General features: G+C 46.6%; 1 protein-coding gene across 3 annotated transcripts; it reads left to right on the forward strand.

Annotated features, from left to right (window-relative positions):
• Positions 1 to 772: 772 nt before the first annotated feature.
• On the forward strand, positions 773 to 16,504 carry GRSF1 (G-rich RNA sequence binding factor 1). 3 transcript variants are annotated; one of them, XM_072624446.1, is made up of 10 exons: positions 773 to 1,272; positions 2,787 to 2,940; positions 4,807 to 4,962; positions 5,933 to 6,076; positions 8,326 to 8,461; positions 10,072 to 10,250; positions 10,989 to 11,110; positions 12,538 to 12,673; positions 14,167 to 14,251; positions 15,221 to 16,504. In XM_072624446.1, the coding sequence occupies exons 1-9, from the start codon at positions 937 to 939 to the stop codon at positions 14,214 to 14,216; spliced, it is 1,413 nt and encodes a 470-aa protein (XP_072480547.1). In that variant the 5' UTR covers positions 773 to 936; the 3' UTR covers positions 14,217 to 14,251; positions 15,221 to 16,504. The 3 variants fall into 3 exon arrangements, with proteins under 3 accessions (XP_072480547.1, XP_072480546.1, XP_072480545.1); XM_072624444.1 differs by having other exon boundaries at positions 826 to 1,272; positions 15,443 to 16,504; XM_072624445.1 differs by lacking the exons at positions 14,167 to 14,251; positions 15,221 to 16,504 and adding an exon at positions 12,955 to 13,093 and having other exon boundaries at positions 825 to 1,272.
• The last annotated feature ends 3,672 nt before the right edge of the window (positions 16,505 to 20,176 follow it).

Below are 20,176 nucleotides of genomic sequence, written 5' to 3' on the forward strand. Positions count from 1 at the left end.
CACAACTCAGGCACAGTCTTTTGCAGTGAAGCCTTTCCTGAGCCCTCCAGCGGCTACAACTGCTCTTCGTTCCTAAACTACCTTGCAAGTTAACTCCTTTGTGCATGTGCGCGTTGATATACGCAGATGTATGAATGCTGTACGGATTTCTATGCATGCTTTTGGTGCACGGTCCTTTGCCTATAGCGAGGGATTAATAAAAGTTCTGTTTATTCATTCATTCCAATATAAGATGCATCCAGCTAGGCACGGCTTCATTCCGGATAATCGGATCTTGCTGGCGGAGCAGAGTGCCTTGCACTGAGTGCGCACTCAATGAACGCTATATTCAGTCTATTTGTTAGCATACACGATCCTTGCACGTTTCACGTTTGTGCTGGCACCCTCAGCGCCTAGCATAGTGCATAGCACGCGAGAAACGCCTATTAAACACTCGCGGATTGACTGGTTGCTGAAAGGCAGAGCCCCAAAGCTCGGGATTTTCCTTCGTTCGCTCTAGCCACCTGCAAGCGAAGGGGAGGCCTGGAAGATGCTGCCTCTAGGGCCCTCGCGCCGCCCCTCCCATTCTCGGCCCCGCCCCGGGGCGAAGCCAAAGCGAGACAGGCCCGAAGCTCAGTCGCTCGTGCCGGGTTCTCCAGGCCCCGCCCCCGAGGCGGAACCAGGGCGGTCGGCGCCGGCGCGGGTGCGCGCGCGTCGGGCCCAGTGAGCGGCACTCGCGCCAGGGCCCCCCAGGCCCCGCCCCCAGGCGGCTTCGGGGCGGGGCCAGGGCGGCCGGCGCGCGCGCGCTGGGCCCCGCCGCTCAGTCGCTCGCGCCAGCTCCCCCCAGGCTTCGCAGCGCATGTGCCCGGCGCCCGCTGCCCGGCCCTGGATTCCGCTCCCTCGCAGTTCCCGCTGCCGCCGCAGCCGCCCCTAGAGCCCGCGCCGGCCCCACCGCCCATGGCTGGGACCCGCTGGGTGCTCGGGGCCCTGCTCCGAGGCTGCGGCTGCAACTGCAGCAGCTGCCGGCGCACGGGCGCCGCCTGCCTTCCGCTCTACACGGCGGCCGGCGCCTTCCCCGCGGGCGTGTCGGGCCGCCGCCGCCTGCTGCTGCTGCTCGGAGCGGCCGCCGCCGCCGCCGCGCAGACGCGGAGCCTGCAGGCCGGCCGCCTGGTGGGGCCGCCCCCGGCCGGCTCCGTGGCAGCGGCCGCCGCCTCCTTCCAGGCCCTGCGCGGGCCCCTGCTGACCCCCGCCGTGCCCGCCGCCGCGCCGCCGCCAGGCCGCAGCTACAGCCAGGTATGGGGGGAGGGGAGGGCCGGGTGCGGGGAGCGGGAGGCTGTGCGCGCGCACCCTGCTCTCCGGGGGCCCCTCCGCCCCCCAGCGCGCCCGCGTGTCCCGCTCCCCCGGCGTGGCGCGCCGGGCTGGGGGCCGCGGGGGGCGGGGCGCCAGGAGCGGGGGCGAAGGTCACGGGCTGCCCTTCCGGGCCCTGGGCCGGAGCGGGGACAAAGGGCCCCGCCCCCCGGGAGCCGCGGTTTGCGCGGACGGTGTGCCAAGGTCCAGGTGCGTCAGGCCCCACGGGAGCCGGTCTCTTTCTGGGATCGTGGGGGCTTCTGAAGGCCTCCCCGGGCCGACCTGGCCCGGAGCCCAGGGGTGCATGCAGCCCGGCCCCTGCTTAGGGGCCTGGGGTCACAGGTCAGACCTACAAGGTCCAGATCCAGAGGAATTTCTGGGGCATCTCCCTCATTTTGCAAGTGAGAAAACAGCTAAGTGACTTGCTAAGATCACACAAGTTCAACGTTGGAGATAGGGTTTGAACCCAGGTCTTCTGACCCTAAGGCCAGTGCTCATTCTGTTGGATCAGGTGTCTCCACTTGACACTTGAGGCCAAGCGCCAGCCAGGATAAATGAGTGGCTCCAGGTTGCACAGCTTGGGAGTGGGATTCAGTGTTAGGTCCTAGCGCTGCGTTCTTGCCAGGACACCCCACTGCTTCCTCTTCACGGGCCTGGCCCTTGTAGGAGGGTAAGAAACGAGGAAGCCAAACGGCGGGGAAGGAAGAGCAGGGAAGAGCGTTCCCTGGCCATCTAGGCTTGGGATCAGTTGGGGCTCAAACTCCTTGGAACTTTGCTGTTGGGTCGCCTGGGCTGGCTTCCCGCAGCGTGCAGATCATGTTCTGTGACATCGCCAGTCCCTGTCACTGGCAGTGTCCTGGAGGTGAAGGACTCTGGCCCAGTTATTTTTGTAGAATGGTCTTGTACATAGTAAGTGCACACTGTCTGTGCAGTAACTGACCGAAGCTCTGCTTCATCCCAGACCCTTCTGTGCCTTAAACATCAGAAGTCTCTTGAAGGCAGGTATTTCTTGTCTGTGCAGGTGTGACACACACATTCTTGCCCTTCAGTGACTCTTACCCGTGTTTCCATTAATTTGCTGAAATACCAGGCCCATCAGGAAAGAGAGAGAGATAGAGAGAGTGATAGAGAGAGAGTGTGAGAGAGAGAGACACACACAGAGACTTGCCCCAGTCACACACCTAGTAAGAGGTCGGATTTGAACTCAGGTCCTTCTGACTCCAGTGCCAATGCTCCATCCACTGCACCTCCTAAAAGGTGGTAAGCTATTCATTCTCAAACAGTCTGGAGTGAAATTCAGGTCATCTGTGTCTTCCTGTGCAGCAGATGGTGAAAGGGCAGGGAGGGATCAGTTCTGGGTGCTGCCACCTTAATTCCGTCTCTGATCTTTGATTTCCAAAAATGTTCATATAAAGAGATAAATGAGAAATGTCCTGTCCTTTTTCCCTTTCTCTTTGAAGGATTCTAATACTTATCTGCAAGACCTCCCACCACTCCCTGAGTATGACCCGACTTCACCCGAGTTAGCAGAGGAGGAGGACGATGTCTATCTCATTCGAGCCCAAGGACTGCCATGGTCCTGCACTGTGGAAGACGTGCTTAAATTTTTCTCTGGTATATTTTACACCTGTTTTAAAGACATAGTTTGTTTCATTAGATAGCTTCTCCATTGAGATTGTACCATTAAAAATAAAACCACATAAATCCTAGACATACATTGACACATGCCATTACACACTAACATAGTACATGGGGGAAGATGGTGTTCTCTGTAATAATATGCACCTATTAAGAATTATCTTGTGTGCTATATAGTCATCAGTTTTCAGAGAATTAGAATGTGAAGCAATACTTTTTCTTTGTCAAACACTTGTTAAGAGATGGGATGTTTGGAGCTTATGCAGGTGTGTGCAGGGAGAGCATTGGACACAACCGACTTCTCATGCTTGTTTCTGTTGGCTCATTTCAGAGTTTTTGGTCCCTCCTGGCTGGAGGAACGTAGTGGAACCTTTTTTTTTTTGAACACCAGAAGCTGCTTTTTCAGCAGCATCCACAAAGATCTCACTATCTTTGCTGAAGTTGTCAAGTGTCCATTTAGATTTCTGATAGAAAGACAATACGTAAATTAGTTTTTACTGCATTTTCTTTTATTTTTCTAGATTTGGGGTTCACACATACAAAATATACCTACACACCTGAAGAGAGTGATCATTTAGGCTCCAGAGAATGCTTCTTGTATGCAGCATGTCATGAGAGGACTAGATTATTGCCAAGTAGCATAAAATTTCTGTAAGATGTTTCCACCATAAAGTTTTCTTTTGTGTTCAGATCTTTTCATTTGGACCATAGTTTCTCATTGTCCTTTTAAGAAGAATGCACTACTTTTAAGAAGGTGCTTCCTTAAAAATGCTTTGAAGATTTTATTGAATATATTAAAACTGACATTCATGTAATTGTGCTAATTAAACATTATAATAAGCTATTCTAACAGTTCTTGTCTTCAAGTTGCTACATTACCCAAAAAAATTATATTTTACTCTTTTCTGTTTTTGGAGGCAATTGGGGTTGAGTGACTTGCCCAGGGTCACACAGCTAGTAAGTGTGTGAGGCTGGATATGTATTCAGGTCATCCTGACTCCAGGGCTGGTGCTCTGTCCCTGTACCACCTAACTGCCCCATTACAAAAAATGAATAGGTTTTCTTGGTAATGGGAGAAAGCAGGTAAACTATAAGGGAGATGATTTGGAAGAGGTATTTGAAAGCATCTGAGGAGAGGAAGGAAATGTTTGAGCTTCTTTAAGTGATTGGGAATTAACACTCCAAGTCGGGGTCAGCCAGGAAAGCATTTTACTTGGATTCCTTTCCCCTCAGTCAGAGATGGTGTGCCTAGGTTTGCTTGCTCACTGAGTTCCTCTGAGAGCACATGAGCATCTGGGGCTCTTTGCAAACCTTCAGTAACGTGGTGTTCGGGACAGGGCAGCCTCCTGTGCCTTGCTTCCTGCCCCTCCTCAGGTGCTTCGGAAACAGCCCAGGTTGTTGGAGGCCAAGTCAGCCAAGTGTAATCAGCTCTGGTACATCCTGTCGGGATCTCAGCTACTTCACCTTAATGAGGAGGAGCACTTAATAAATGTTTGAAGTTTACTATTTCATTATTACTACTTCTGTTGAGTGACTTTGTTTCTTGTCCAAGGACTAGAGGGGCACACTCCCCATCCCCTGGGTAGACATGGATTCTTTTGGCCATGACAGTTAATGGAACTATTTCCTAAAGCCAGAGGCTGGAGGTGGAACCCACACGTTAGGAGTCACAGGTCTTTGCAGTGTGTCCAGTTCATGAGAGGAAGGCAGTTGTTATTTTGGCTCAAACGCGGTTGGGAGTTGGAACTGTGCATGGGGAATGGGGATAGGCATAGAGATGAAGTGAATGGTAGATTTTATTTGGACTTTTTCTTACTTTCTCTTCTTTGGTCTCCTTTTTAGACTGTAGAATCCGAAATGGTGAGCACGGGATCCATTTTCTCTTAAACAGAGATGGGAAGCGCAGGGGAGATGCATTAGTTGAACTGGAGTCGGAGCAGGATGTAAAGAAGGCCTTAGAGAAACACCACCTGTACATGGGCCAGCGCTATGTAGAAGGTAGGGGAGATCTGCCCTGGCTGTGACCTTCTGAGGTGTCTTCACCGACCTCTTCTTGGGTGACCTTCCCGTGCTGGTCACTAGGACGCTTTACAGCAGGGGAAAAGCAAGGCCCAGGAAAGAATGAGCCTTCCTCGGAGCAGGCACCGGAACTGGTGTCTCTTTTTTTTTCCTAGAGGTTTTGCCATAATCCAGTAGTTAATTATAAAGGAAGAGGAGAAAAGGAAAGTTTAGCAGGAATTCATAAGAGGATTTACTCTAAATAAACCATTTTTAATATTGTCATGATGGCTCAGTCACTAGCTTATTTTTGGAGTCATCGATGATGTTTATGATTTTTTTTTCCTTTCAGACCTGACCTATAATTCCATTGGTAGAAAGGGGCAATTCCTGGTGAGGAACTCCCCAGTGACATCTGCTCTGCTCCTTTTTAGAGAGCTGTCCAGGGTCCTGAGACATTAGTGACCTTCCTAGAGTCATGTCAGTCTGTGTCAGAAGTGGGCCTTGAACCCAGGTGTTTCTGACTGTGAAGTTGACTGTGTTGTAAGCCATGTTCTTTGTCCCCTCCCTGATGACTTTGGTTTGTTTTCTTGGTGCCTTTATCTTTGTAAAACACTGAGACCTGGAAATTTTGGAATATTACAAAAAGTATTTTCTTCCCTCTGTGTTTATTATATATGTTACTAGGTAGAATATTTGGGGGGTTTTTTTTATCCCTACTTGAAAGCTTAGGTCATTCTTAGAGGAGAAATTAATGTATAAGAGACAAATATTCCTGTCTTGGTAACTGTCAAATTTTAGTTTAGTTTCCTTTTTAAAACTTTAAAAGTGGGTGGATGCCCATGACCACCAGAGCAGCTGCAGTTCAGAACATCGATCTTGGAGTTCTGTGATGTGTAGAGCATCAGTGGCTACTTGCCTTGTGGGTGGTAAGTGTTTCTGTATCTCTGCTGGCATTTTTCCCATGTAGTTTATGAAATAAACAATGAAGACGTGGACGCCTTAATGAAGAGTCTGCAGGCCAAGTCCAGCCCCGCGGTGAATGATGGAGTGGTTCGTTTGAGAGGACTTCCTTACAGCTGCAGCGAGAAGGACATTGTGGAGTTCTTTGCAGGTGCCGAGTCCATACCTCATGTCTAGGGCTTTGTCTTCACGGTCTGCCTTCCCCACTCATGCCTCAGCTAAGCCTTCTCCTACATGAATAGCTTGTTTTCATTAGGAGAAATCATACCTGCTATTTCAGTTGCTTTTAGAGCATTGATTGATTTTGTTTTCCTTTGGAAATATTGCTTGTTCTCATTGTAAAGCTGGGTGGGTTTTTTTTAAATTGTTATTACAGCTTTTCATTCTCTGTTCCCCCTCCCCCAAAATAGAAACCCTATTTAACAAAAAAAGTATGGTTACTGAAAGCAAAGTCCTATGCTGGCAGTGCCTAAAATTGTGAGTCTCATGCTCCCTGCACTCCCGTCCTGATCCCTCTACCCGAGGTAGGAGCCTGAGTCATGCTCAAGGCTGCCTTTTATGCCCCAATGTGGGCCTTAGTTCTGGCTCTGCTCAGTTTGCTCTGCCATGGTCCAAGTCCTCCTGGGATTTTCTGGGTCAGCCTGTGGTGTAGGAGCACTGTTCTGTTCACATCCCTCAGTTTGTCCAGCCACTCTCTAATTAATGGGCACCCACTGTTTCTAGCTTTTTGCTTCAGTGACAAGTCCTGCTGTACCTCAGGCCTTTGTTACTTTGCTCCCTTTGTGTACTCATTAAGGGATGTCCCCAGGCCAGAGGTTGGGGTACAGCTCAGTGACTTTCCCTCCTTGCAGGTCTCCTCATAGCGTATAGGCGCCTGTCCCCCCATGGTTACCCATTATTGTCATTTCCTTTTTGGTCCTCTCTGTCGGTCTGGTGAGCAGATAGTGTGACCTCGTCGTTGTTTTAATTCATGCAGTCGTTTTCTATGGGAATGGGTTTTTCTGTTAGTTTCAGTTAGGGAAGAAATTGTGTTCACCTGTGTTCTCACTCACAGTTTTACAGCTGTTGTGTCCAGTCCTTTGAAACTACTAATAATGTACGACTGATAATTCTAATTATGACATTAAGATACCAGGAGATTTCAGGAGGTTCTGAATGAGCCCCAGAGATTCATGTAGAACTTGTTAATTTTTAACTACATTTTTTAGAAGAAGTCTGATATGAAAAGTCATGATTTGAGAGTGCCCTGTGTTAGGCAGAGAAGGACTGAGAATATTTGGTGCTTGACTCTGTCTGACATTTTGTAATTCAGAAGTAGCTCGCCCTGTTTTATCTTTACCTTGTTTTTGCTCAAGTATTGACCTTGTTGGGTTTTTTTTGTTTTTTTTTTTGTTTTTGTATAATAGTTTCACCTTTATTTATTTCTTGTATAAGACTCGCTTTTTCAGTTACCTTGAATTGGGACAGCTGCAGTGTCTCCCTGCTGTTGGCTTGACAAGGGAGAGATGAGAAGGGGAGACAGAAGGCTTAGCATGGAGAGGTGGAAGGACCTTTAAATTGCTTAGTCCAATGTCTTCAGTTTACAAACGAGGAAGTGAAGGCAGTGAAGAGACTTGCTCAAAGTTGCAGGGTCCTGAAGTCTCAGACCTGGGGTTCCAATAGCAGGTCTTGTGTCTTGGGGTCTAGGTTTTCCTGTTTCCCAGGCTGGGCTGCCCTGTTGGGGCAGAGCCCCCTGGGTGTCCCCACCCTAGCTTGTCTCTCCTCCATTGGAGGTGAGGTTTGGATTTGGTTTGTTTTTGGTTTAAATGATTGCTCTTTAGTAATTGCGAAGTCACTAACGTGAGCATTTCCGTGTACTCAGAACAAGAGGATTGTCCATGAAGGCACTGGTCACATTTTTTAAAAATTCAGCACTTTCAATTCAGATAACATCCTGTCTGTCCTTGTCTTTTTCTTACCCTCCTGTTTCCTTCTGCGAGCCTTTTGAGATGCTCCAGTGACCCTTCCTTCTTTTCTTCTTCTGGACATTGCTATGGCTTGTCATTCTCCTTCCACCATTAAAAACAATTCTGTAACACATGACCATGGCCAGGCAAAATTAATCTCCACTAATTCCCCACTGTAACCTTGTGGTGAAATGAGGGCAAGCTGTCCCTTGAGTCACCCTCTTCCATCAGACAATGGCTAGTTTGGGCTGGCTTTTCCAAAATTCCTGTAGTAATGTTGTATCCTGTCATAGGGTAGGCACACAGCACGGGCTTAATTAATGTCCATCGAATGATCAAATCATACAGATCCACAAGTGAAGGCAGTAGAGAGGCAAAGTGACGTAGGTGAATTTTTTTTTTTTTATACATGGCTTAGGGGCGGTGTAGATTGGAATAATTTCTTGGTTCTCAGGTCTGAATATAGTTGACATAACATTTGTTATGGACCACCGAGGGAGAAGGAAAACAGGGGAAGCCTATGTGCAGTTTGAAGAACCAGAAATGGCCAATCAAGCTCTGCTGAAACACAAGGAAGAAATTGGAAACCGGTGAGTGAGTGGGGTCATGGCCCAGTGGGGAGGACGTGCATGAGAGCATGTGTCTGTCAGGGTCTATATACAACTAGCTGGTTGTTGGCTTTTCACAGAGCTCCTTTAGGGCTGTAAAATAATATGGAAGTACAAAGCCAGGAAGGCAGGTGGTCTGGAGCCAGGAGGATCTGAGTTCAAATCCTGCAGACTGTTTGACCCTAGGCAAGTCATTTGATCCCTGTCTGCCTTAGTTTCCTCAGCTGTGAAATAGGAATAATAACCTCTACCTCCCACTGTTGTGAGGGTCAACTTCAATAGTATGTATTTTTTGCAAACCTTAAAATACTGTATAAATGCTAGCTATTCGGTGTGGAAGGCTTTTGGTCCTTATCAGTAGAAGTGTTTGACTGTGTGACCTTTTGATTTTTATTTACATTTTTTTCATTCTAACTTGTTTTTTTCCTGTTTACTGAATTTTGTTGCAGACCTCAGAAGAGGAAGGACAGGTATAGGCTGCCCCAAGTAACCCTTTGTAGAACCTCACGCTGGGAATCTGTATGATGAGTGTAGATTTAGAACTGGACAGGACCTAGAGGTCATCGAGTCCAATCGTACTTATCAAACAGATGAGAAAGCCAAGGCCCACGGAGGTTGGCTGAATTGTCTGGGGTCACAGGCAGAACCCAGGCCTCTGGCCAATCCAAGGCCCTACCTGAGCGCTGTATGGCCTCTTGTAATTAGAAGTCCAAAAAACATCAGTGGTGGAAAGGGAGCTGCCATTAGGGACACTGGACTTAACATCTCCTGAGCTTTCCCTTCTCGTGATCCCCCAGGGTCAGAGATAGGCTGGCCCCAAACCCTCTCAGATTTGCAGTTCTTCCCAGACAGGGAAGTATGAGCTCTGGATGGGCCAGTGGGCAAGGGAGAGCTGACCCTGGGACGTGAGGAGGGAGATAACCTCCCCTGTGGCAGCTGGGAACCCCAGTCCTGAGAGTTGGCCTCTGTCTGACCAGGTGGAGAGGAGAGGGTGGGTATTGTGGCTCGCTGCAGCAGCCAGAGAGGGTGGTGACTTCTATGCCCTGCCTGACCTCTGCTTAGTCATGTATTTTTAAAATGTCATTAGACAATTGCACTGGGTGGGTTTTTATTTTGTTTAATAAACACCTGGGACTGATTGAGAAGAAGAGAAGGGAACCACAGATGTCCTGGTCCCCAGCCCTTCCCAGTTGTGCTACTACTGTAGCATCACCTGCCTCCTCCCCACCTGCCGCTAGTGCAGCCCCAGCGATCCCAGAGCCAACCCTTCCCAGCCCAGATGGCTGCACTCACTGCCTCTGGGTCTCCAGTGACATGCAGGCTCTGCTGATTGGACGTTTGTGTTTGGCTTGTTCTTGCCAGTGTTTATATGTAGTGTGTGTCCCAGAAGTCTTGGTGCCATCAAAGCCGGACCAACCTTGGGGCTGTGGGATGTGGCCCGCTGGTGGCTTGGGTCCTGATGACCTCCCTTGGCAGGGCTTTCCCCTGTTCCCTTGTGCTCCTGATCCCCACCCCACCCCCCTCAAAGCATGAGGTTCCAGGTGAAGCGTCTGGTGTTTACGTGTACATGCTCCTGTGGACTTTTGAATCAGGTACATAGAAATCTTCCCGAGCAGAAGGAATGAAGTCCGAACACACGTTGGGTCTCACAAAGGAAAGAAAGCACCTTCTATGGCCAAGTATGGGACTGAACCAGAATTGAACTTTGAAGAGCCTGAGGGGAATGAGGAGCTCCGACCCATCACAACGTTTGAGAATGAAAAGGAGATGGGTGAGTGTTAGGGATCTTGTGGGTCTCCATAGTCTGTACATGACTGGGACATGTTTGGTGCTTGTGCACCCCCTGCCAGGATGCCAGTACATACTTTCATACAGGGCAAATCTGGATGCTCACAGGGGATAATGAAAGGATTCTCCAGGCTCTCTGCTCCCCTGGACTCCTGGCCACACTCTTGAGTTCTTTCACTAAAAAGCGAGTGGGAGGAGCTTAGGTAGGCTGAGATGAGCATTTTACCTCCTCTCTAGGAGTGAACATATCCACTCTTTTGCTGCTGTTTTATGGCTCTTTCTGTCCAACTTTTTCCGTTGTCTGTATGCCAGAAAGTGCTGTCTTCCTTAGCCTTAGCTCAGAGCCAGCAGCCTGTTGTCACCCATACCAGAGAGGTGGCCCTGAAGTGGCTGGCGTGTGCCAAGTTCATTGACTTACATGGTGACCTCCAAAAGGCAACTGTACCTGAACCGTCCTGGCACACAAGTGGTTTTTGGCAGGCTGTGGCGCATTGAGACACCCTGTTTCCTTCTCTGGTGCTCAGTGTCCCTTACACCTAGTCACGTTTAGCAGATTTGGGGGATTTTTATGTGAAATCTCACGTCTTAGATCTCTTCCAGCCTAAGTCTGTGGCCCGGGGCTTCTGGACCTGTGTACAGCCAGTTTGTGGGGTTTTGTGGGGGGTGCATAGTTGATGTACTTATGTCCTGAAATGACTCTGGGAGTTTGTTTCCCCCCCAGAATTACCTAAGGAGGCACCTGAGAAGACTCCTGAGGCTGCTGATTTTGGAACAATGCCTTCATTGCATTTTGTTCACATGCGAGGACTGCCGTTCCAAGCTAATGCTCAAGACATTATAAATGTATGTGGCAGTAAGACCTGTCAGACTTTTGTAGGACTGAGCAGCAGTGCTCACTGAGACTTTTGTTAGATAAGACATCAGGTGCTGCCCTCGTGGGCATATGTCCTAAAGGACCCCGAGGAGGAAGTTGTTTTAATTTTCTGTAGCTGGAAAGTAGGTTTTCAAGGCATCCATTTTTCTTATTTTGACTTTGAGATGAGTTGGGAGGAGGGGTCAGGGTTGAAGAAAAGGGCAGGAGTGGATGATAACTGAACCATAAAGTAAGTGGAATTACCAAGGGAGAGAGAAAAAGGAGAGGAGAGCCCACAACCCACAACCTTGTGGGACCTGGTCTGGAGGGGGCAGAAAGACCTAAGAGGACAATTGTGACTGTCCTGAGCTCAAGAAAGAGAGAAGGTTGGTCTTTGGGGATCATGGTGTGTGAATAAAAGCAGGGCTTTGGGGTGGGGTTTGGGGAGCCATCAGACATGGGCAGTCACGAGGCCAGGAAAACTCAAGCAGGAGCCGTGGAGTCCAGGGACTGGAAGTCACATTGGGAGAAAGAGGTAGTTCGGGAGGAGTCCTGAGGGACAAATAAAAACTAAGAAGGACAAGGAGGATATAGGGAGAGGGTGTTCCATTGAAAATTGAGCCAGCATTTACATGGTGCGTTAAGGTTTGGAAAGAATTTATAATTTTATCCCATTTGATCCTCAAAACAACCCCAAGAGGTAGGGCCTATTCCCGTCCCTGTTTTACAGATGAGCAAACTGAGGCATACAGCTTAAGAGTGAATGCACAGGGTCACCCAGTTAGTGTCTAAGACTGGATTTGAACTCAGGTCTTCCCAATTCTAAGCCCTGGGCTCTATGCAAGTCAGTAACTGAGGGCAAAGGTGTGACCAGTTTGCATTAGATCTGCATTTTATGGTTGCTGAAGAATGATGAGAGGTGTTGTTGTTTGACTACAGAATCTCAGCCTAGAACTTTTCTAGTCAAACCTCCTCATTTTCCTTTTTATGAATGAGGAGTCTAGGTCCAGAGAGGTCAAGGGAATACACAGTTATCGCTAAGAAAGCCAGTTGGTAGCAATGTCCTACAAATGCACAGAAGTTGTTCTGTTTGGTTTGAGCGTGTCATGGATTGGCATGTGCAGGGTTTTCACTTTACAGTGTATGTGTCTGTGGGGGGGTATCATACAACTTCAAAAGGTTTTCTGGTCCTGCTTTCTGCTTGCAGTTTACATTGGGGGTATGGTGCATTCAGCACTGTTGAACTTGAGAGGGAGCACAGCCTGGAGTTTTGACTTTGAGCAGCAGGGGCAGGAGGGCTGATGGGTGAGATACTGCAACTTGTTGAGAGTAGAGTGTGCGTGGGAGCCATGAGGGACAGCAAGACAGCATGGTGGATGAACAGATGCTAGCTTTCTGGTGTCTCTTTTCCACATAGTTTTTTGCTCCACTGAAGCCTGTTCGGATCACCATGGAATACAGCTCTAGTGGGAAAGCCACAGGCGAGGCCGACGTGCACTTCGAGACCCATGAGGATGCCCTGGCAGCGATGGGCAAGGATCGGTCCCACGTGCGTAAGTGATGTTCCCGTGCGTGCTGCCAGAGAGGTCTGGGCTGCTCTCTGTGCTTTGTGGGGGTGTGGGGGCAGGGCTCAGAAGGGTTCTCTGCCCTTCCCCAAGCTTCGTGGCTTATTTGGAAAACTGTTCTCCTGTTGATAATAGCACGAAATAAATTGTGCTTTCAAAGCTTTACTTAATGGGGTTCAAAATCGCATTATATTCAGCCTGTTGAAGTTTTTACAGGCCTGGAGGTTTACTTAAATATTTGTGGTGTTGATAATGATTTTTTTTTATAGGTCACCATCATGTTAAAATAGAGACACCTCCCTAGCCATCATCCCTGGAAACATGGCAGGAGGTGGGAGTGCCTCTTGTACTATGTACCCACCTAGGCCCCCCTACCCTTCCCCTGTGAGCCCCCTTCCCAGCAGAGGTCACCTTCTCAGCTCTCCCGCCCCGCCAGGCATGGTCAGCATGGCCATGTGACCCTTGCTTTGGAGTCAGCGTGGCCATGTGGACAGTGGCCCTGCCTTGGGCGGCCCATGCTGTCTCACTTTTGGAGCTTAGCAGTGTGCTGTTAGGGGCATGTATGACATATACCTAAATGTTTTTAGCCATTTCCCAGCCTTTGTTCAGTCCTTCGCTACCCAAAACAAAAGACTATTTGGGGTCCTTTTTACCTTTGTCCTCCTTGGGAGAGACATACTAGTGCATTCTCTAGGTAACAGGGTCTAATTCCCAGTGTCCCTCCAGATGGATCGGACCATCTCAACAGCCCCTCTAATCCCATGAACATTTTTGGTAATCTTTGTCAATCTGCTGTATGTGAGGTGAAAACAAATTTGTTTTTATTTGTGTGTCTTTTATTAGAGATTTGGAATGATCTTTCACATGATTAATAGTTTATTCTTTTGAGAACTGTTTGCTCATATCCTTTGGGACTGACTTTATTGGGGGACTGACTTTAAAAATTTATTTTTGAACCTCATGGCAGTTGTGCACTTATTCTTGAAGTGAAAGTGCTTTACGAATACAGTCATTACCAAATTGGGACAGGATTTATATATGTAGCAGTTTTTATTAACAATCCTTATAATTGACTAATTTTTTGCACCAGAAAGTTTTCATATCTAATCTTTCACTTTATAAATTTACTAGCTAGACCTTGGTGGAGAGGAAAACCTAATCTATATTTATTGATTGAATAAGCCCACTGACATTATATCATATTTGCCAAAAGGCTTCTGGGCACATTCAGGTATGTTAAGTATGCTGTTCTTAATAGAAAAGATGGTGCTGAGAACATAAGGGTAGAACCTCAAGGAGCTTATGTTGGATTTAGGGGGAGACAAGTAAATTGATAAGCATCCTCAGAATTAAGTACAATGTGTTGCTCATCCAGAGCAGAGTCTTAGGCAGGTCTAGGTTGGCGGCTGAGCAGTGGGAAATCCTGATCTCTTTGTCTCCGCCTTTTAACCAGTGCTTTGTTATTTTTGGCTGCTCCTCAGAGCATCGGTATATTGAGTTGTTCCTGAATTCTTGTCCAAAAGGAAAATAGAGTTGCCAGGAACATCATTGGATCCACATAACAAGGTAAATTTAACATCCCTGAGTGTGAGAATATTTTCTTTTGGTAACATAATCTTGACTGGCGGGGAGGAGGGTCTATAAATTTGCAGCAAGGTGAAAAATCTCCTCTTTGAGCTCAGAACACTCACCACTGATAATTAATTTGAAATGTGATGTTAGGGCAGAGCCACATCAGAACACTTTCACAGATGCTTTATTGCCAAGTAATGTTATGAGTTGTGGTTGCATAACTTGTTTTGTCTTGGCAACCTTGTAGGGGCTGTATCATGTTTATGTCATGTCTGTGGATGTTTGTGATCTCTGCAGTGTGAACGCTTCCTTCATAGGTGGAGATTGCAACCATTTTTACCTTCTGTGATTCTTGTCCGTGCCTTTTAATCTTCCAGAAGGATCCATGCCCAGGGTTTAGGAAAAAGCATGGATTAATGTTGGACAGAAAAGTGATGTCTCAGGTGCTCAGGGCATGGGGAGAGATGTGGCTGAGTGGTCAGGAACCACAGCTGGCAGGCCAAGAGGAGTCTTCTTGAGGCTCCATTGGGATAGCCTCTGGGAATTGTCAACGTCTGGATCAAGTCTGTGGCACAAGAGATTTTTGGTCTTGAAATCTACTTAAATCTTTTTTTTTTTTTTCCCAAAAATTGCATTTTATAAGGAAGCCTCACTGTTAGTATTGTTTGCTAAAACTCTTAAGTTTTAGTCAGTACATAAAACGTTTTCTGCCCAAATTTCTCCCAAGGGATATCTAACCTCATGCTAACCATCACTAATAGTAGTTAGCATTTCTGTAGTGACAGTGTATGCCAGGCACTTGGCTAAGCGCTTTACAAATATGATCTCATTTGATCCTTACAACAGCTCGGGGAGGTAGGTGCACCTACCCAGTTTTCACTTTTATTGGTAAAGTTTTAAGCAGTTTGTTTCCTCCTTAATTTGATAAAGGTTCAGAATGTTTTCTTATGGCTTTATTTTCAGGATGAAGCAAGTAGCATTTCATTTGCACACCTATCTTGGACATGGAATCCAGAGTTTTATCAGCAGCTTTGTCTAGGAAAACTTTTTTTTTTTTTTGTGGGGGTGGGGTGGGGTTTAATAGCTTTGAAGAAAAATTCCCTAGCTGACTGTTTAGAAAAGAGAAGATTCAGTTTGGGATTATGGAATAAACCACACGTCTACATTTTTGTTCATGCTGTCTAGGATCTGAATGAAAGTTGGATCTTTATTCTGTCTGCCCACACCGCTTGATGGGGAGAGCGAGCCTAACCCAGCTACTCTTCAGTTTTATTCAGTTAACCTTGTTTTTATAACTTAGACAAAGGTTTTGTTCTCTGTGAGTGGAGAACCCTGATGCAGAACTCCTAGTTTGAAGGCTGTAGTAGCAGAGTACTGACGACTGCAACCAGACGCTCACCAAAGCAGGGACCCGTGAGGAGGGTGGGAGTCCAGACTGACAAGGTTCTGGCTGTCAGCAGAGGCCGGTTTTCTCAGTATAAATGTTGTGGTCCTTAAGCCTTATGATGCCTAACGTTGGTGCCTGGTGAATTTACATGGTAAAGAAGCAGTGCTGTCGATTGGAGGGGTCTTCACTTCCTCTTCAAGGTGCCTGAACTCTAGAAACGCACAGCCCTGGTGTAAAACGAACAGCCTGCACGTCCAGAGCACGGAGTGATGGCCGAGCAGGCGAGCCCTCCGTGCGTCCATTTGCCTGCCCGCTGTCGGCTAGGGAGCACCTCCCGGGCAAGGCATGCTTTTGTCCTTCCCTCCTGTCCGTCCGTCCACCCCTCCGCAAGCACAGGTGCGTGCACATGTCCCAAAGCTAGTGGTGCGGTGCCTCGCTTCCGTGAAGCACAGGCTGAATCTGTCCTAGGAAGGGTCGTGGACAAAGCTGTTTTCCTCTTCACACTGTGGCAGTATTTTCTGGTTTACTCTTTTAATTCACTCCTTCACTCAACCCATTCCCAGCTGCCAGCTCCAAAGTTTTGTGCTTCACCCAAGCTGCTGTACACCTGTCCAGGTGAATCCAAGTGCTTGTGCTCTCCTCTCCCCCTTGCTGCACCTCTTCTCAGGATGACAGTCACGTAGTTTACCAGGAGAAACAATCAAGTTTCTGAAAAGTAATTAGCCCAGGACTGGGAGATGGTGTCTGGAAGCGGGGAGTTCTGTCTTCTCTGACGTAACACATTACCACATGTAATTACCAGCTGAAAATATCAAATCACTGTACTGTAAGTTAGTCAATAAACGAAGGCTTATTTCAGACTGACGCGTGTTCATGGTGTGTTTGTGTGCATGCGTTTTAATGCAGGTTTATCAGCTGAAGTAGAGATACACAGATGTCCTCTCCCCTTGCTGCACACCATGTTGGGTGTCATCATTCACAGGACTTCATTAGTAAACACCCTCGTGGAGCTTTTGCCCCAGAAAGTTGAACCCAGTTGTCAGTACCAGTAGCGTGAATGTCTGATGTGCTACGCCATGGATACAAAGAGCCCATCAACCTTCCATGGAAAGACCCGTTTCTAGGGAAGGGGCAAGTCAGAGGCTTGCTTTGTTTTTGTTTTGTTTTTTAATATATGTGTGTGTGTGTGTGTGTGTATACATATATATATATATACATATATATTTTTGGTGTTCTACAATCACTACCATAAAACTTAGATTTCCCCCCCTCCCTCCCTGAGACAGCATACAGTTCTACATAGGATCTACACATACATTCCTGTTGAATACATTTTCACTATGGTCATGCTGTGCAGCAGAACTAAAATGAATGAGAGAAATCATATAACAACAAAACATAATACATACACAAAAAAATGATCTGCTACATTCTGTGATTGAATTCCATGGTTCTTTGGATGTGGAAGGCATTTTGCCTTAGAAGACCATTGGGAATTTTCCTTGCATTGCTATGAAGATCCAAGTCTACCAGAAAAAGCTCTCGCACACTGGTCGTTCCTGTACACAAAGTTCTCCTGGTTCTGCGCCTTTCACTCAGCCTCAGATCATATAAGTCTTTCCAGGCCTCTCTGAACTTTCATATTCATCATTTCTTATGGTGCAATAGTATTCCATTACTTTCATATACCATAGCTTATTCAGCCATTCCCCAACTGATGGGTATCCCCTTAATTTCCAGTTCTTGGCCACCACAAAGAGAGCTGCTATAAATACTTTTGTACATGTGGGACCCTTTCCCATTTTTATCTCTTGGGGGTACAGTCCTAGAAGCAATGTTCCTGGTTCAAAGGGTCACATTTCTGTAGTCCTTTGGGCATAGTTCCAAACCTCTCTCCAGAATGGTTGGATGAGCTCACAGCTCCACCACCAATGAATTAGTGTTCCAGCTCTCCCACATCCTCCCCAACATTTATCATCTTCCTGTTCTGTCATGTTTGCCAATCTGATAGGTGTGATGTGGTACCTCAGAGTTGTTTTGATTTGCATCTCTCTGAGGCTTTCTTTGTTATGAGTGACCACATCTTTGAGTTAGAATGGCCTTGGCTAGTGTTTCCTCTTTCCCCTGCCTCGGTAGCATCTGATTAAGTGGGGAGTTGGCTGCAAATGCCCAGCTGTTTAGGGAGCCACTGACAGTAGGAAACTGATTAGTCCAAGTACTGGATCTGCTGAGTTCACACTATTCAAACTTAAAATAATGCAAAATAGGGTAACCAATCCCAGCCCAATGGAAATGTGTTTAATTATGCAGTGCTTAATTGTGTAAAGAAAATTCTGAGCCACTAACACCTATTTATCAAAGGAGGAACAAGCTGAGGGCCTAAACCAGCCCATTGTCAGCTTTTTTCTCGTTATTTTTGAGCAAGGATTCCTGTGGGATAATGCATTCCAATTCATTAACTGCTATGCAGAAGGTGTAGTGACCTAAGAGCTTCAAGGACAAGAGGCACAAAACATGATAGAATGGGATTGTGTGAGGACAGATGGGGTAAACATTTAAATTCTTAGTGGAAGTGTTTCCCAATAGGGCTGGTGGAACAGGAAGACTTCACACAGGACCTGTTCGGTCTAAGAAAGGGGGCTTTTTTAAGGGGTTCAGTTTATGGCAATCTCTTTTCAGAAATGATATGGCTTTTTCTCCTATTTGCCCAAGGGTATTCTGAAGTTAAAATGAGTATATATGTGAGTGAAGGGAGGTGTCTGATTTTAATCAATCTGACCTTAGGAAAAGAGAAAACCATGTCTGTAACCCTGGTATAGAAAATGGTATTAAAGTTACATTGGAAACATTCTGGTGAGCAGAGGGGAAAAAATAACTAGAAAACACAATCACCAAATAAATTTATTAAAAACAAGTGTTCTACAACCTCCAATCAAGCCAGTTGAGGGAACACACTTGAAGCCCACCCAGGACCTTAGTGAACTCTGTGGAAGAGGGAGCCCTGAGATCTGAGCCTGAACTGGGGGACTTAACTAGACCCAAAGTTTAGAAATGCCCTGGGGAAGATTGGGAAGCAAGCATTCATTCATACACACTGGAATACTGACAGTCCGGGCCCATACCTCTTCTAATGCACTTAACTATCAAGCTTTTGCAGTGATGCTAGCCTCAGCATTGCTTTTGTCTTGGCTCTGCTTTTTAAAGCATTCCTGAAAACCCATCCTGTATGTGCCTCCAGAGATCCTTTCTTTAGATACCTGTCTGTTATTCTAGGACCACAAAAGGCTGCTTTTCGGAGGAGTGTTTGAAATCTTTAAATCTGGGGTCCTCAGTCAAGCAGGCAGATTAGTGACTAAAGGGAACAAAGCCAATTTGTTCAAAAATAGTATTTTTTTCAAAGTTTATTTAGTGACTGCAAATTCGTTCCTAACAAACTCAAACTGTCAAAATATTCGATTTGGTGGGGAGAAATAGGGACATCAATTATTTATCTACAACAATCAACTAGAGAGATTTAATATGAAAAAAAGTTTTTTTTTTCCCCACAGCATAGAAACTCTCAAAATCAACTGCTTCTGCATATAAAAGCAAGAATTTTCATTCTCCTTCACTGTCAATTTATTTAATAGGACTATTTGAACGGGCTCTCTAGATGCTGGATTAGCAGAGGCAGCAGCACAGCAGTAGACCTGTGGAGGGACACAGGCCTCCTGTTTACATACATTCGGCAATCTCAAAGTTTTAGAGATGTCAGCCCCCTGTTTATTGTAGATAATCTAACGGTGGAGTAATGGGAGGCACATTTGGCCCCTTTAGTCCTGATCTCCACTAGACTGAACTGCTGCTGTCCCTTTCTGGATATTCTTAATCCTCTCAAAGAAAGGTGGTAATGCTGGCCATCACTTTGTCTCTTTCAATTATTGTACTAATAACAAACATACAGATTCCGGTACAGGCTTTATTTTTTGAAAATCAAAACAAAACCTCATTGAATAGGTACCCTGAACAATGAATTCACGAGCTCCTCCTTAGGGCTGACAGATCCCACACACCTTTGCCATTATGGAATAACTTATACTTCCTAAGAAGCCTGATAGAAAAAAATCAGTAGGAATAATCACAAAGAGAAAAAAGCCTGAGCTACCATTTATCCTTCCTCAGTAACCTTGAATGCCAATCTTACTCAGTGGCACTACTGGTTTTTTGAGGGATTTTTTCAATATTCCTTAAGAAGATAACCTTATCCTTCTTCTCAGACCCCATAACCTATCTAGCAAATGGCTTTAAAAAAAAAAAAAAACAAACCCACCACTGGACTTATATCTTTCTCAGAAGTTTTAAGTTCAAGCAGAATGTTCTATTTCTCATACTGCAGGTGGGGCAAGATCACCTAAATCCTCTGTCTCACCATTCTGCCACAGAGATTTTCTATAGGGAAAACATTCCACATCTTACCTCCCTTTCTCTTCTACCAAGGGTTATCTCAGTGTGACCCATCAAATAAAAGGGACCACTAATCTAAAACCTTGCTT

Source organism: Notamacropus eugenii, chromosome 7 (genome assembly GCF_028372415.1).
Source record: "Notamacropus eugenii isolate mMacEug1 chromosome 7, mMacEug1.pri_v2, whole genome shotgun sequence".
Taxonomy (NCBI): Eukaryota; Metazoa; Chordata; class Mammalia; order Diprotodontia; family Macropodidae; genus Notamacropus; species Notamacropus eugenii.